Source organism: Dromiciops gliroides, chromosome 6 (genome assembly GCF_019393635.1).
Source record: "Dromiciops gliroides isolate mDroGli1 chromosome 6, mDroGli1.pri, whole genome shotgun sequence".
Classification (NCBI taxonomy): Eukaryota; Metazoa; Chordata; class Mammalia; order Microbiotheria; family Microbiotheriidae; genus Dromiciops; species Dromiciops gliroides.
The window spans coordinates 6,645,211-6,661,164 of NC_057866.1; the positions used below are offsets into that span (position 1 = coordinate 6,645,211).

Consider the following 15,954-nt stretch of genomic DNA (forward strand, 5'->3'; position numbering starts at 1 on the left):
TTTTTACTGCAGCCAAAACGACTAATGGGATTTTGAGGTTGTATCATGATCTGGGTAGGGATTAAATGTCACACTATAAATGGGGGGAATGTGGACAAAATGGCTCAGATCAGGGTCTGAAAGCCAAGATGGCTACAAAGCCGACAGGTGAAGAAAGGATATGAACAAGCCTTCTGAGGAACTTTGAGCCATTAAGAATCATGTTGGAGGAGGCTCCAAGTCACCAATGAGCTCAAGCAATACTGAAGTTTTACTTCATCTCTGGCAGAGACCAAGGCTGGGGGACTCAAGGTCAGAGGACTGTGGAGACATGTGTAGCTGGTGGAGCAGCAGCCTAGCCCAACCATTCCAGACAATGGGGGGAAATGCAGAAAGCGAGGGACTGACCATCCGTCCCTGGGGCCCAGAAGGACAGGCCATGTCTCAAGGAGGTCCCTGACCCAAAGGCTCCATACAAACCAGAATGCTTGGACCAGAAACCAAGCACACATTTACAGCTGGTGAATGGTCCAGGAGCTGAGCCAAGCCAAGGAAATAAAATACACGGACGACCCAACACAGACGGGAAGGGCATCACCATAAAGGAGAGTGCTGGGGAATGGTAGCGACCAAGCCTGGCCCCACTCTGCCCACCTGGGGGGCGATAGGTATGGAGTCTTGAAGACGATTCATTTTGTGGATCTGGTTTTTTCCTCTTTTATAGTCTTTGTCAGGCCCCGGTGCCCGAGATTCTGTCGTGTCCCTGAAAGGCCCACGAGAGACAGCACAGGGACCTCTCAGGGAGGGGGTCACCCTGTCTGCACCTGAGAGCTCCAGAGAGCCGCTTGGGCCACTGAGTTCAGCCGGGATGGACCCCAGGCAGAGCTGCATCCCAGGCCTTCCTGGCTCTGAGGTCAGCTCACTAGCATGCCCAAGAGAAGGTTCTAGAAGACAAAGCATTGGCTGTAGAACACAAAACAATGGCTAGGATTCAGATGGTGGCTCACGGGCCCCTTCCCCCCCTTCCTGGGCCCTCTCCAGGCCCAGACCTCGGCCACATGGAGCCAAACCTTTGGAGTGTTTGACAGATTTTATTTAGCTGCTTTCACCCAGGGTCTCCCTCCTTCACCTCCCATCAAGGGAGGGCGATGCCCAGAAACCCGAAGGCCCCAAAGCCAGTGGGCCGGCTACGGTGGGTACCCAGAGACATGCACGCGCACTCCCCCTCCCTCCCCCCAGGTCTGGCTGCACCCGTCACCTACACTCTTACATGAGTGTGAGTGCCAGCACCCACCCCTGGGGCCAGGCCGGGCCTAGGGTCGAATCTCCGGCGGGGGTGGGGGTGGGGGTGAAGAGGTGGCCCAAAGGACGCTGGTCGCTCACTCATCACTTGTCCTTCTGTTTACTTTTCCTCTGGTTCTTCAGCTCCACGAGCTTCTGATCCAGCCTCCTCTGGAGATGGAGCCTCTTCACAGGGTCCACAGACTTGTCCTTTGTCCCGCTGCCGGCGTACAGGACCCCCTCCCTGCTAATCTGCTGTCGGGCATGCGCTCGGGCCTTCTCACCACATCCATGGACCTGGGGATACACGGCGCTCACCATGGCTGCCAGGCACCCAGAACCCCCGACTGTGCGGAGCCCTCCCGCCACCCTGGGTACCCCCCCAGAACCCCAGCAGGCAGCAGGCACGGTACAGAGGGGGAGAGGGCTGGGTGCCATGAGCACACAGCCGGTCTGTCAAGGCCAAGGCCACGCAAATGCTTCTGTTCTGATACCCACCAGGGTCCCTTGCCACGCCTGCCAGCTCACACACAGGCTCCTTCCCACCCACTTTCCCATGCCCACCCATGCTCTGGAATGGCCCAATATGCCTGGAAGGATCCCCCCCCCACCACCTGCTCTCCCACCTCAGAAATCCCCTTCCTCCTTGACTCTCTGACCAAGCCCCTGCCCCTCCTCCCAATGAACTAGAAAACAGGCCATCTGTGTGGGCTCCCTCTTTGCCCCTCCCCAGGGCAGACCCCCAACCCACCGTCCCCCTGCCCTCCCAGGCCCAGCCTCTGCCTCCCCACCAAGTGCCTGTGGCCAGCTCAGGCCCCGCCCCTCGAGCGGTTTTTTCCTGAACCTTGTTTCCCAGGCACCGACAAGCGACTCCATCCACCCCTTGGTAAGTCTGACGCTGCCTTCTCCCAGGCCACCATCGGCTGTGATTCTGTCTTTCTCCACCCCCCACCCCCCAAGCTGCGGAGGGTCCTGGGCAGGCGCACCTCCCTTGTCTTTGTCTACACCAGCGGCTCGCTCCTGGTCCTACTTCACCCCCCCACCCCCCACCCCGTGTCTGTCTCTGGAGATCATCAGGGGTGTTATCTCCACGGGGCCCTGCCTGGTCTCCACTTGGAGGTCCTACTGCAACCTCGACCTCAGAGCCCTTCTCCCCCAAACCTCTCTCCTCCCACAATGCCAGGTCCCTGGTCAGGGATGACGCACCCTCCCTTCTAGGCCGCACGGCCCCTGCTGGACATGGGGAGCTCACTACCTCTCCGCCCAGATGAGTGGTCTCTGGGTCACTGCTGGGACAGCGGGATGGATCCTCCCCCCTCCCCCCAGCCCTATCAATGGATGACTTGAATGTCTGCTGCCCTCCAACGCCATCAGAACAAAAGCAAGCTCCTCTAACGGGCATTCAACTGCATACCTCTCTTCCTCATTCACCCATCTACTCAACAAGCACTTATTGAGTGCCTACTGTCTGCAGGGCAGCGTCCTAGGACAAAACCAAAGCCAGGCACTGCACTCGCGGCCCTGGGACCCTCAGCAGAGCCCAAGGGGGCCTCCGGGGCCCTGGGCACTCCCCACCATGCCAGGGGACCCAGGGGCTGAGCCTTCCCCATTCTCCTCTCTGCTGCTGGGCGATCCTTGGTGGGTACAGCTGCCCTGACCGGCTCCTCCCCCAAGGAGGGGCTTTGGCCCAGGGAACCACACACGTTATCACCGCTCAGACCGTTCACCAAGCAAGAGTAAAAAGCCTGAGGAGCTCTGAGGCAAGCAGGGGGCTTTGTGCCCGGACGTGGCCACAGCCACAGGCTGCCCCAAGGCCTCGTCTGCCTTTCTCAGGGGTCTCAACTCTGCTCCCAAGAGCTGCGAAAGCTGGACGAGTGACCCCCAAGAAGCAGACGGCTCATAGAAAGACCTTCACACATACCAGAGATGCGCTGCCCAAGAACATGGGAGCCTTTGTAAGCCCACTTTACAGATTTGAAGATTGGCCGCCCGTGAGAGACGGCAGCAGAGAGCAGCAACCGCTGAAGCAGCTTTACTTTGAGGGTGTCCACGTCCAGCCCATCATCTCACTTGGTGCCCTTCCTGCCCCCCCTTTATTCAGGGTCTCCCACAGTGTGAGGAAGTGGGCTTCTAGGCTTCCTTCTCATTCCACAGAAGCCCCCCTAGATGTGAGAGGACAGAGGCTGTCCTTTGGGGTCCTACAAAGAGCAGGCTCCCCACTAGGGGGCCCAGAGAGGGGGGAGAGGCTGCCAGCTCCCGAGGCAGCCTGCGAGCTGGCATTCACCAATCTGACCTCTCCCGCCAAACTGACCCTTGCTCAGGACAGACGATGACCCTAACTCGCTCCTCACTCTCCTAGGAAAAAAATGACCTTTTCTATCAAGAAGTTTCCTGTTCCCAGATGGGAATTTAAAGACTCCAGCAAAGCAGCCCACTTGAGGCACTGGGCATGACGGCGCCACCTGCATCTCTGCCCAGCTGGTCCAGACAAGGCTGATGCCTTGCCCCCACGGCCAGAGCACTGCACCCGAGCAGAGCAGGCCCCTTCTGTCCAACACGGGTCGAGGCCCAGGATCAGCTCACAAACCCCGCCGTGGTCAAGCCTCTAACAAATAAATAAGAGCGTTCCCCAAAGATGAAACTCCTGCCAGGCAGTGACGACGACCACACAGAGGCACCGCCCACCCCGTGGGCACCTGCCACCCTGCCAGGCCCAGGTGAGGCCTCTACCTCCGGGATGTGATGGCTGAGGCAGAAGCGCTGCCTGCAGTGTGGACAGAGCTGGCCCAGTGTCACCACGCTGGCTTTGCACCTGGGGAACCCGCAGGTGTTGTCGGCTTTGATGGTGGCAGAGACCAACGCGTCAAAGTCTTCCTCGGCCGTATGACCTGCCCCCGTGTGGCCTGCACGAAACACCAGACACAGTCAGATGGGACAAGGGACCACGAGCCAGCCTGAGCTGTCCCCGGTCAGGCCCCGGGTCAGGGGAATGAGGACGGTCCCAAGGAAATGCACCTGCCTGTGTGAGAAGACTCCCCAAGGTCAGGCTCCCCTCACTTGGGTCACGGAGCCTCTGTCTCAGGCCCTGGGGGAGAACGTCTAAAAATGGGCCCATCACTGGAAAAGGCTGTGTCTGGGGACCCTAAAGAGTTCCTCCCCAGGGGAGAAGCTGCTCACTGGGTGGTGGTTGTAAAGGACCAAATACCAGCTATTCCCTCCCTTACAAGGACCTGCCCGCCCTGGGGTCACTCGTGACTGTCAACCCAGTAAGTGTGCCTAGAAGAGGGGGTGAGCTCCTTAATTTCTCTAGGAATCCAAGGGCCTCACCTCTCCTCTCTTTTCCCTTCTTTCTTCCAGACACCTTTGGTATCCTGGGCCCGGAAGGGTCTTGGCATTCTCTGGCCGGCTGGCCAGGTCCAGCTTGCCCCATCTGCCCACTTGCCCGGTGCAGGTCTTTCTGACTCAGACTTTCTCCAGGGCTGCCGGGGGTACCCTGCTCACCCAGGGCAAGGCCTGGCGTCCCTGGACCTGGGCAGCCAGGTTGGAACTCCCACCCCCTACTCTGTGTCACTGTTGCGGGTGGCGCTGTGGTGGCACTGGTGGTGGTGGCAGTGGAGGTGGTGGCACCAGAGATGGCACCAGTGGTAGTGGCAGCAGTGGTGGCACCGGTGGTGGTGGCGGCAGTGGCTGAGGTAGCCTTCCTGCGCACACAGATGTATCTCTTCTTCCCTTCCCCAACACTCTCATGCTTCAGCCCGAGCTCCTCGGCCAGCTGATGGACCACCATCCTGTCGTGGGCATTCAGGGATGGGGGAAACTCAAGCAGGGTCTTGCCGCTCTCCACAAAGTCCAGGATCATAGTTCTGAAGGAGTCCACAGCCCCCTCAGGCTGGCCCCCACCCTCAAGGCTGGTGCCTTCTGCCGCCTGGCCTGACCCACGTTGGCCGGATGTGCGGGCCCCTCGGGCTTTCCGGCTCTGTGGGCGGAGCCTGGGGCCCGGCCGAGCAGGGTCTGTGGGCTTCCTGCCCACTGGGCCAGGGCCCTGGACACCGTCGTGGGCGTAGTTGTCAGGGACAATGTCCTCGAGGTACTCGAAGGCAGTGCGGGCCTCCCCGTTCAGAGTGAAATAATCCACCAGCTTCTTCAGGAAGGCGTTGTTGCCAACCGTTCGGGAATCACAGACGATGGCGACGTGGCGCCGGGCACGAGTGACTGCCACGTTGATCCTTCGGTCCTCTGCCAGAAAGCCAACTTCGCCTAAAAACAACCATGGAGTGGGGTGAACAGCTGAGCCCAAGGGAGGAGTGACCCCAGGCCCGGTGCAGCTTTCTGACCTGCCCCCCAGGCTGAGGACCCACAGCCTCCCAGCTTGGGCCTCCCCGAGCCCTCTATCTAACCCTCAGGCACGTCCCAAGAAAGGCTCTCTGGGGGGCAGAGGGAGCGGCCAGCCACAGGGAGTAGCCCTGCACCCAGCAGCTCCTTCCTCAATTTTGGGGGTGACCATCCTCAGCAGAAGCGGGGGCCCTCCTGCCCAGAAGGGTGAGATGGTCAGCCCTACAGATCTGGCCCAAGCGAGAGCTCCCCCACGTCAGGACAGGCTTCCCACAGGACACGCCAGCTCTCAATTCTGGCCGTCCAAAGTCGGGGGATGCTGGGGGTCCTTCACGTTTTCTAGAACAAGGTCCCACCCCCATGGGGGGCAGGCTGGGGGCTCTCTGCCCGTGCTCTCGGCCGTCTCCCAAGGACCTTCTAACGTGTCCAATGACAAGGTCTGACATCTGTATTATCCATACCCAGCCCTGGAGGGCGCTTGGGCATCTCGGCCTCTTCCTCACAAGGGTGGAGCTAGTAAGAACAGCGGCACCTTGTCCGGAGGGAGCCTCGCCCCTGGAGCTGCGTCTGCCCGGAGGACAGGCCCTGGCCCGCACCACGCCCCAGCAGCTAGCTGGACGAGAGGCCACAAGAGGGCAGACATCCCAGCTACCCCACAGTGCCACTGTGTGTGTATGGGGCGGTGGGGGGGGCGCCTCAGGCCAATGTTCTCTCGAATACAAGTGGGGTCTCCTCTGCCTTTGGCGGCCACATTCCTCCACACCATGTCCTCAGGACCAGCCAGTCCCAGTAACATCCTCTTGGCTCCTGCCTAGGGAGGGGCTGCCTTAATTCTCTGCCGCCTCCCCTCATACAGAGAAGTGTTCCAGACGCCGGCTGTTCTCTCTATCTCAGACCTGGCCTGGGTTGATCCCAAACCCCCTGTGGTGCCCGGCCTCCCGCGCTTAGGAAACGCTAAGCCCTTTCCAGCCCGGCCCCTCCTACCCTTCCGATTGGATCGCACAAAGGACAAGATGACCGCCTCCTTCTCTCGTCCTTGGAAGCCATCGACAGATCTGATTTCAAGCTCTGGATATCTGGAGGAGAGCTGCTGCCGGAGCAGGTCCACCTGAAGCATGGAAGAGCCCCAGTCAGCCCACGCAGCACCAGAGCAGTGACCGCTCCCCACCCCGCCTGGGTCCTGCCGGGGAGGACAAGGCAGGATTCCCACAGGAAACCATTGCCGGCCACAGCAGCCAGGCTACCGTGGGCATGGGCACCCAGAGCGAGGGTGAGCATCTCCCACCCCACCACAGCCTCAGGCCACGCCTCTGACCCATGCGCCGCCCCCTCGGTCACTCCATCATTTGCACACAGAGGTCGATCGAGAAGGCTACGGCATCGGTCTCACCTGCAGGTTGTAGGGAGCGATGACGGCCACATCACCCACGCGGACTCCAGCGTCCACCAAAGCCTGGACGTGTAAACTAACGATCTGGACCTCACCTGGTGACAAAACACAGGGTTGTCGCCCAGGGCACAAGAGAAAGGCCCTCAGATCCTGAAAAGCTGGGTGAGATCCCAGGAAAAGGGGCCCCACCCAAAGGGAGATGGGACCCTGGACATGGCCTGAGAGAGTCCAGGGTGGGGGCAAGCCCCTCCCCACCCTTCCAGAGGTCCCCCCAACCTGAGGCTTTTTTCATGGTCACTGGGACACAGCCAAAGCCGCCCATCTGTCTGTCTGTCAGCTCTTACTCTCAGCACATGGCTGCCCCCTCCCTGGCACCTCTCCAATTACATATATCCTGGGTTTAAGTTACAGTTTTTAGTGCCATTTAATTTTGAATTTTTAAAAGACATGAGATGGTGCCGCTACGTGCAATGCATTCACCCAATGTTCTTTTGTTGCATAGGGGCCCACTGAGGCAAGCACGTGGCCAGGTCTCTTCATCAAGCACTGATCAAGCCCCCTTTCCCTCCTCAGGCAGCCTCAGACACACCTAATGGGGCTGGGTGGGGGTCAGACCCCTTTGCCCACAAGGACAAAGCCACTGGCTCAGAAAGGACAAGTGGGATCCTGGGGTCTGGTCCCAGCTCTGCCGCAGCCTAGGGACATGAATGGGAAGAAAGGCCCATTTTGTGACAGCCCGGAAAGGCCTGGAGACCCTGGGCACTGGATCCACTTCTGTGCCCCCAGCATCACATGAGGCAGAGACTAAAAGTGGGGAACCGTCAAGTGCCTGCACGTAACAAGGCCCAGGTCCAGCCCCAGGGACTGCACACTCAAAGGGGAAGGAATCTAGAAGCAAATAACAGAGGACTCCAAGGAGGGGGTGGGAGGGGAATGACCAAAGATCTCAGGAGGAAGAAAATGGAATTATAAGCCTTGAGCACAAGCAATGAACCAAGAGGGAAGATACTAACAAGAGAAGGGGCCGAAGCAGCCCCAGAGGTGAGGGGGGAGGGGGCACCTCCCTTGCTCTGCAGAGATGAGGGGCTATGGGGATGGCTCCTTTTTTCCTTTGTTTTAAGGGCTGCTTTCTGGGAGGCAGACAGAGCACAAAGACTGGGGAAGGACACCTGACACACCAACAAAGGGGATTGGGAAAGAATTGTCTTCCAAAATTATCTGCACAGAAACGACTGCAGGGAGGCACACCTGCACGCACACCCGCGCTTGCCTGGGTTCCCCTTGGACTGCTCGTCCTCATCCTCGAGCTCAAAGAGGCCACAGCCGGCAGTGTCGATCAGCAGCAGGGGGATCTTCGTCTCTTCGGTGGGAGAGACCCCCGGCAGGTCCCTGGGACGGCAGGTGGGAAGCTGATTACGAGGTGAGCCCCAGCGGCCACACCTGAGACCCTCCACGAGGACCCCAGCATCGGTGGGCTCCCTTAGCAGGGGGCATGACCCACGCTTTGCAGCAAAACCACTTCCCAAACGGACCCGGCTCAGGCCACACCAGAGGTGCCGTGGGCTGCGTGTGGCTGCCACCACAACCCACAACCTACGCTGGCTGCTTGTCCTGACCCACCCCAAATGGAGGACACGGACCTGGAGAGAAGAGGCCGAGTCTCCACCACAAACCCTAGGCAGCCTCAGTTTACCCATCTGTGCAGGCGAACAACGTCACTACCTTTCTCATGGGGCAGTTTTGAGAAAAGAGGAAAATCGTGCCTAAGACACTTTATCGTCATCGAGATGATTCGCTGCTGAACAGACCACACTGAGCCCGGCTCGCTGTGAGGATGGGTTTCCTGTTCCTCCCCAAACTGCTCTAAAACCCTTCCCAGGTGTGCACCCCCCCCCCCAGGGGACAGGCCCTTGCCCCGCCCTCCCCTCACACCTGCCCCTCCACCCCATCCCCCCTTACTTCAGAAGATGGCTGGCCACCGAGGGGTGGGCAGTGAGCCGTCCATGGTACAGCTCCTCCGAGGCCCACTGCATGATGGCCTGGTGCATGCGGTACTGGACAGTCAGCATCCTGACGACTTTCTCCCCGTGTTTCTCAATCAGGCGCTGCATTAAGCTGAGGGACAGCCCCGCTTTGGCGGCTCTGCACAGGAGGGGAGCCCGCATGAAGCAGGGCCGGAGAAGGCCCAGGAGCGGCAACACAAACCCAACACCCCCAGTGACACACAGACACCCCCCTCCCCCACCTGCCAGTTCAAAGGCAGGCTGCAATGGGCTGGGGAATGGAGGGGGCAGGTGGGCACCAATACAAAATCTAGGTGAGAACGAGAAGCCCCATGGGGCTTGTGATACACAGAGATCCGAGCAAGTGCTCTGGGCCCTGGGACGAAGGTGGGGAAGGCCCCAGAGCTCGCTCTCCCCCTCTGTCCTCTCTTCTCACGGCTTCCTCCCCATCAAGGCCCCTCCACCCGAGCGTGCAAGAAGAGGGTCTTACTCATGGGACACGATGGTGGGGGGAAGCTGCTGGTGGTCCCCAGCCAGCACGCACTTCCTGGCCTTCAGCAGGGGGATCCAACAGCTGGCCTCCAAGGCCTGGGCACACTCGTCGATCACCACCACGTCGAAGTAACTGTCAGGGAGCAGCTTCAGCGGGCCGTCCGGCGAAGCGCCTGAGTCAGAGGGTCCCATCAGCCTTGGAGGGCGTGGCCGCAGAGCTACGGCCCACCCGCTAGAGAACAGTGGCCAGCTCCCGCTGCCGGGACAAGGAGCTTGAAAGGTCACTGAGAACGGGCCTCCTTGGAGGGGCCGTCCCGAGGTCAGGGGTGTGCTCGGCCCTCCTCCCGCCCCTCAGGTAGATACTCAGCCACCCTGTGGATGCCCCGCCCCTGCAGGCCCCTGCCTAGCCCCAGCCCCAGCACCTTCAGCAGCACCAGGGAGGGCCTCACCCGTGTTTGTGGCCAGGATGACGTCGGCCCAGGTGAGGCTCGTGAGCATGGCGGCTTCTTCTCGTTCTCTCAGCTCCTTCCTCAGCAGCCTGAGCTCGTTGTGAGCACAGCTCTTATCCCTCTTCACCAGGGACTTCTTGCTCTTCACCTGTGAAGGGGGACAAGAGACACCTGATTCTCATGGGGTTACAGACCGTCTCCAGTGTGGACATTCCCTCCACAGGTGCAGATCACCACCTGTCCCTGCCTACATCGGCTCTCCAGGAGGGCTCTTCCTGGCTTTGTCCCCCCATCACAAGGACGACTACGAGGGGTTCACAGTCCGTCCCTCTCTCCCCATCTTCTTCTCTTTGATGGCAGCCCTCTCTCAGGATGCCCAAGGAAACCCCTCCTTCCACATCTGAGCTTTGCCCACCCCCCTTCACTCTAATATTGTCCCTCGCCTTGACTGTGCCCAGTGTATCCTGTCTGGAGCTTGTCGGCTCAAAGGTGGCCACACACTGTCTCCCTCGTGAGCCCATGAGCTCCAAGGGCATCCCCGGGGGCTTGGCTCCATGCTGGGCACAGAATAGGCAGAGCTTCAGTGACTCCCCCAGGGTCACCTAGCTAGCGAAAATCTGAGGCAGACTCAAACTCGGCTCTTCCCAGCTCCAAGGCCAGCACTCTGGGCACCGGACCAGTCCGCTGCTCAGGCTGGGTACTGCCCATGCAGGGCTTGTGGCCTTAGGTACTAGAGCACAATCACTGCCCACCAAGAGTCAGTCACTCCCTAGGCCACGGAGGATCGGATGAGATCCATCCATCGAAGTGCATGATGGGACTCAGAGCATCAAAAAAAGACCAGTTATGGACTGGGGGGGGGGGGTTCCTCCCCCGCAAGGCTCCAAAAGGAAATCTCAATGGCCCCAGAGCCCCCCCCCGCCAAGACCTGGTCGATGTCCTTCCGGATGTCCGCCACGATCTGGGCCTGGTCGCTGCGGGCCAAGACTGCGTCAAGGCAGTGGTGCTGGATGGCATCCAGGAGGCGCGCGGGGTGGCCCAGGCGCAGGACCCTCTGCTTCTGTGCAGCCAGCCTCTCCACCAAGTTGTCCACGGCAACGTTGGAAGGGGCACAGCACAGGACCTGAAGCAGAAGCCAGCCCTGGTTAGCGCCATAGCTGGGCTTGTCACAAGAGGGAGGGCAGGATGTGGGAGCAGGACGGCCACGCCCAAAAAGGAGAGAGAGGGGGGCGGCCTCCGGGGGCTGGTGCGGGCCCCTGAGGAAGGGACGCACAAACGCCGCCATTGGCAGTGACGCGGGCGCACACACGCCCACAGCATTGTGGTGCCGTCACGCGGGGCAGGCCCGTCTGCGTGCAGGTACGCAGCCATGGGCTCACCTTTAGACCCTGCTGCACTGCCTGCAGGATGATCTCCACCACCGTCGTGGTCTTCCCGGTACCGGGCGGCCCATGGATGATGGCCAGCTCTTTCTGGGCTAGTGCAAAGCCAACGGCATCTTTCTGGGACATGTCCAGGGCACGGTTGCAGAACGTCAGCGGCTCTGGGCAGAGAGTGGCCAGGCTGAGAATCCCTTCCCCAGGGCGGGGCCCCCCGGTGGGGCTGGAGATGCTCCAAACCCCGCTCCCCGCCCCCCCACAGTGGGCCCACACGGCTCCCCCCACTCCCCAAGGCTCAGACTCTAACCCAGGCCCTGGCATGAAGCGTCCTCAGTCAGTCTGTGCCTCGCCCACAGCATCGTCTAATTGTGGCCTCTCCTGGCACCCATCTCTCCTCCCTTACTGGCCCAGGGGCTGCCCAGGGACACACAGAGCCCTTCTTTTCTGAGTGCAAGGCCTCGTACCCCACGCACCCAGAAGAAAGCCTTTCACTGAAAATTTAATTTCTGTCCTATCACCTCCCCCTGAGTGCTTCCAGGGCTGGGGAGGAAGAATGACAGACAGCCCCCAAGCCACGGTCTTTGCAGAACCCCAAGACTCTTGGCTTCCCATTCCTCAATTTAGCTTCAGCTGAATGTGGCGGTTTGTGGAATCCAAACACGTTTGTAGTATGTCAGAGCTGCCGCCCAGCTCATCCAGCCTCCCCGGTTTGCAGACGCAACCGAGCAAAGCCCATCCAGTTGTACAGTCATTGGAGACCCCGATCTTCCTCATTCTTCCCAGCACACCAGGCTGTGTGCAGACACGCACACAAAGATACAGACATGTGCGCACAGACAAGCACATGCACACACGTGTGGGCACAAATAACACAGATACAACTTGCACACATGCACGTGCACACGCAAAGTCATCTCTCATTCAATCAATAGTCGTAACAAGCAGAAGCTGCCCTTCTGTAAACAGCAGGCTAACCACGTGCCTGATGAACCTGCTCCCGGCTCTCCTCAGCTGGTCCACACTTGGGAGAAGCGACACAGACCCATCACGTGATGAATCACCAGTCCGGGATTCGCCAAAATGGCCAGAGGTTTAACAGTCTAACAACAACTAAAGCTCGGAGCCCCCAGCCCCCAGAGGACTCTCAGCCTGACTAGCACAGCCCTGGTGGGAAGCTGAGTGGGCAGGGAGGGTCAGGCCGGCCCCCCAGGCCCGGAAGGAGGCCCACAAACAACACCGTGCTGTCCCGAAGGAGAAAGTCCACCTCGATCCCCTGAAGCAACATCCCAGGTGGATGTACTGGGAGAAGTGGTCCCCGAGGCCTGGGCCCACAGGGGCCTCTTTGTGGGGTAAGCTTCCTGGCCCCAGAGAGAAGCAAGGAGCTAGCCTTACGTGTGGGAGTGGGGCTGCTTGGCTCGGAACCGCAAAGGAGAACATCTACTAGCGGCGCGGCCGGACCCGAGTGATAATGATTCAGGGCGATCAAAGCTCTGCCAACAGAGAAGACCAAAATGAGGAAAGCCCGGGGCCAGGGCCCTGCCTTCCGCTGCTCCCCCAGATCCACTCATGGCCACTGTTTCTCTGCCCGCGCCTCCCCACCAGCTCTACAAGCCACCCCCCCCACCCCTACTCCTTTCACTGGGCACCAAAAGGGACACTGATCAGAAACAAAACCGACCAGGTCCGACTCCTAACTTTTTCTTCTTTAAACTAAACCTGGTTGTTTTTTGAAAAGATGCCATGGGGAGCAAGATGGACCGGAGGAGCAGCCCCCGCCCTCCTCTCTTCTCCCAGAGACTCATCCCAGCTGCCAAAGTCACCATATATCAGGCGCCAGGCTGAGCAAGTCACTGCTCTACTCAAACACCACCTGTGGCTCCCCAGGGCCTCCTAGACAACGTGCTGGCGGCCCCATGTGAGGGCCCCACAATTTAGGTCCCACCTACCTCCCCTCACTCTGCATCATAGCAAACTAGCCCGCGAGCTGTTCCCAAAGCCTGATGTGCACAGTCCACCCCTAGAAAGCAAGCTTCCTGAGGGCAGGGCCAGCCAAGCCTTTGTCTTTGCAGCCCCAGCACACAGTAAGTGCTCCATAAATGCTTACAGACTAAGTGACTGATTTCTCACCTCCCTCGTCAAAGTCTTTTAACCCAAACCCTTCCCAGAGCCTCCCTCTGCATATGAGTGACCCTCTCCCCTCCAACTGCCCCCTGCATGGACCCGAGCCACTCCTCAGCCCCCATCACGCTCCACCACAGAGGACGACACAAGCCGCCAGGTAACGAGCACACATGCCCACACGACTCTTTCCATCCATCATCCTCCGAGTCGCCCAACAACCCCAGCAAGGCCCCCACTGGTCTCATTGGCCCAGGTTTGGCTCCGAGGCTAGAGGAACCACAGGCATTCACAGGCCCCTGCTTGACCCCTCTCCTGAGCTCCGGCCCCTATGGCCCCCTGCCCAGGCAAAATGCAGGCTCCCTGAGATTGAGGATGGGCTTGGCACACAGCAGGCACCTAATAAGTGCCTGTAGCGTGACTGTCCACTAGCCATTTCAGTCTGGGTGTTCCCCTGACACCCAGCCTCCTCCCCCATTTTTCCTCTATGTCCAGCCATCCAAGCACCTGAGAGTCCTCTGGGGCCCCTCCCAGCCAGCCCCTTCTCTCCACCCACTGCTCCCCCCTTCCCCTTTGGGGCCCACACCCTTCTCTGGCTCTGATGAGGTCCTTCAGGACCCAGGCCCATGCCTCCTTCCTGGCCGGCCCTCACACAGAACGTTCCCACTGCCATGCCTTTGCCTAAGCTGCTCCTAGGCCTAGAATGCCGAGGCCAGTCACCTCCACCTCCCAGGACCCCCGATTCCCTTCAAACCCCACCTCAGCCACCCTTTGTCCATGAGGGTCTGTGATTCCGCCCACCTCCAGAGGCTGCCCCCCCTGCACCCCGATCCTAGTCTCCACCCTCCTCTCCCCAGGTCCAACCAAGGCTCCAGCTGCCCCAGGGACGGGTCAGAGGCAGAATCTGAACCCAGGCCTCCCTAGCTGCTCCCTCTTCCCGCCTCTCTCCGCTCCAGCCTGGAATGGGCCCCGAGAGAGCCGGATGTGCCCCCCGCAGGGCCGCCCCCCTTACTTTTTGAGCCGCTTGTAGGTGACGTCATTGGCCAGCCTGAGCAGCCGGTACAGGCCGCCGGGGTCCAAGGCCGGCGCGCTCTCCCGGGGGTCTTCCAAGGCCACGGTCACAGACCTGGCCGTGATCTGGGTCAGGACGCCGGTGGCCAGCAGGGGGGCGTCCGGGGCCCCCTCGTACACCCCCACGATGTCGCCTGCGGAAGGAGGGGGGCCGCAGGAGGCGGGAGGTCACCCTGGACACCCCAGGCGCTCCATCGCTGCTGGGTCCCCTCCCCACTTCTCCTCTCTGGGGCGGCCCAGGGGAAGGCCCCGCCCCCCGTCCGCGCCCGCCCCCACGTACCCGGGCCCAGGTTGCTGCAGGGCAGCGCGGCCCCGCCCGGCCCCGGCCCGGGCTCCAGCACCGCCAGCGTCCTCCCGTAGAGCCCGGTCCGCTGGCCCGTCACCCGCAGCCTCAGCAGGCACACGCCCCGGCGCTGCAGCTCCTTGGGGGACACGCCCTCCTGCCATGCCCTGGGGAGGGAGGGGGACTTCACTGGGGGGGGGGGCTCCAGGGGGATGACCCGGCCCCGCCCCCAGAGCCCTAGGGGAGGGGGCGCAGAAGAGCCTCCCAGGAGGCCCCTGGGGGGGAGGGGCAAGCCCTTCTCATCTCCCCATCCCTGTGCTTGGCCATAGGCCGACACATCAATTAGGCGCCTGCTGTGTGCCAGGCACCTGCAGAGACACAGAGGGGGCATTAGGTGCCTGCTGGGGGGGGGGGCGGCGGCGTGGCATTAATTAGGCACCTTCTGTGTGAGGGAGTATATTAATTAGACACCTGCTGTGGGGGGAATGATTTATTAGCCGCCTGCTGTGGGGGGGGGGCGCGGCATTAATTAAGCACCTTCTGTGTGAGGGAGGGCATTAATTAGACACCTGCCGCGGGGGGGGGGGGGATGATTTATTAGGCGCCTGCTGGGGGGGGGGGCGCCTTTACTAGGCGCCTGTACACAGGGGCAGCTGGGGGCGCTGAGCCTGGAGTCGGGAGGACCCAAGTTCGAATCCTGCTTCAGACACTCTCGGGCCAGTCGCTGCGCCCCGTCTGCCTCAGTTTTCCCATCTGTAGGAGGGAACGGCAGCCCCCTCCGGCGTCGCCCCCGGGATAGCCCCCGCGGGATCGCGAGGGGTCAGTCGCGACAGCGGCCGGGGCGACAGATGCGCCGGAGCCCCTTCTGACGTCACTGACTATTTATTTCTCAGGTCGCCCCCAAACCCCCCAGGCCGGGCAGGCCCCGGACAAAGGCCCGGCGAGGAGCAATGACTGGAAGAGGTCAGGGTCCCCCGGGCCCGGCCGGGCGTTCTCGGCCTCCTGCACAAGAGCGCGGGCGGAAGGAAGGTCCCGGGGGTCCCCCGGGGGTCCCCGCAGCCGCTACCTCTTCTCCTGCACCTCGGCCTCCCGCTCCTGCTCCAGCAGCTCCAGCTGGCGGCTCACGAAAGTCTCCACGGCCGCCATGACGCCGGCTCCGGCCGCTGTGCCGGAAGAC

The 15,954-nt window shown here is 61.1% G+C and overlaps 1 protein-coding gene across 2 annotated transcripts; it reads right to left on the reverse strand.

The window, feature by feature from the left end:
- Positions 1-1,054: 1,054 nt before the first annotated feature.
- On the reverse strand, positions 1,055-15,952 carry IGHMBP2 (immunoglobulin mu DNA binding protein 2). Of its 2 annotated transcripts, XM_043973195.1 has the most exons (15): positions 15,844-15,952; positions 14,775-14,944; positions 14,436-14,628; positions 12,698-12,795; positions 11,306-11,469; positions 10,855-11,049; positions 9,927-10,074; positions 9,476-9,650; positions 8,942-9,124; positions 8,253-8,371; positions 6,983-7,077; positions 6,577-6,700; positions 4,588-5,517; positions 3,991-4,163; positions 1,055-1,557 (listed from the first exon to the last, which is right to left on the reverse strand). In XM_043973195.1, the coding sequence occupies exons 1-15, from the start codon at positions 15,921-15,923 to the stop codon at positions 1,366-1,368; spliced, it is 3,039 nt and encodes a 1,012-aa protein (XP_043829130.1). In that variant the 5' UTR covers positions 15,924-15,952; the 3' UTR covers positions 1,055-1,365. The 2 variants fall into 2 exon arrangements, with proteins under 2 accessions (XP_043829130.1, XP_043829131.1); XM_043973196.1 differs by lacking the exons at positions 12,698-12,795; positions 14,775-14,944; positions 15,844-15,952 and having other exon boundaries at positions 14,436-14,612.
- Positions 15,953-15,954: the final 2 nt, after the last annotated feature.

What these genes read in the sequence shown, in the direction of transcription:
- IGHMBP2 (XM_043973195.1), bottom strand. Translation starts at nt 15,923, where the DNA reads ATGGCGGCCGTGGAGACTTTCGTGAGCCGCCAGCTGGAGCTGCTGGAG. An exon ending in CATCCTGGCCACAAACACGG is followed by an intron (nt 9,651 to 9,926) that starts GTGAGGCCCTCC and finishes CCTCTGACTCAG; the next exon opens with GCGCTTCGCCGGACGGCCCG. An exon ending in TCGCTCCCTACAACCTGCAG is followed by an intron (nt 6,701 to 6,982) that starts GTGAGACCGATG and finishes TCCATGCTTCAG; the next exon opens with GTGGACCTGCTCCGGCAGCA.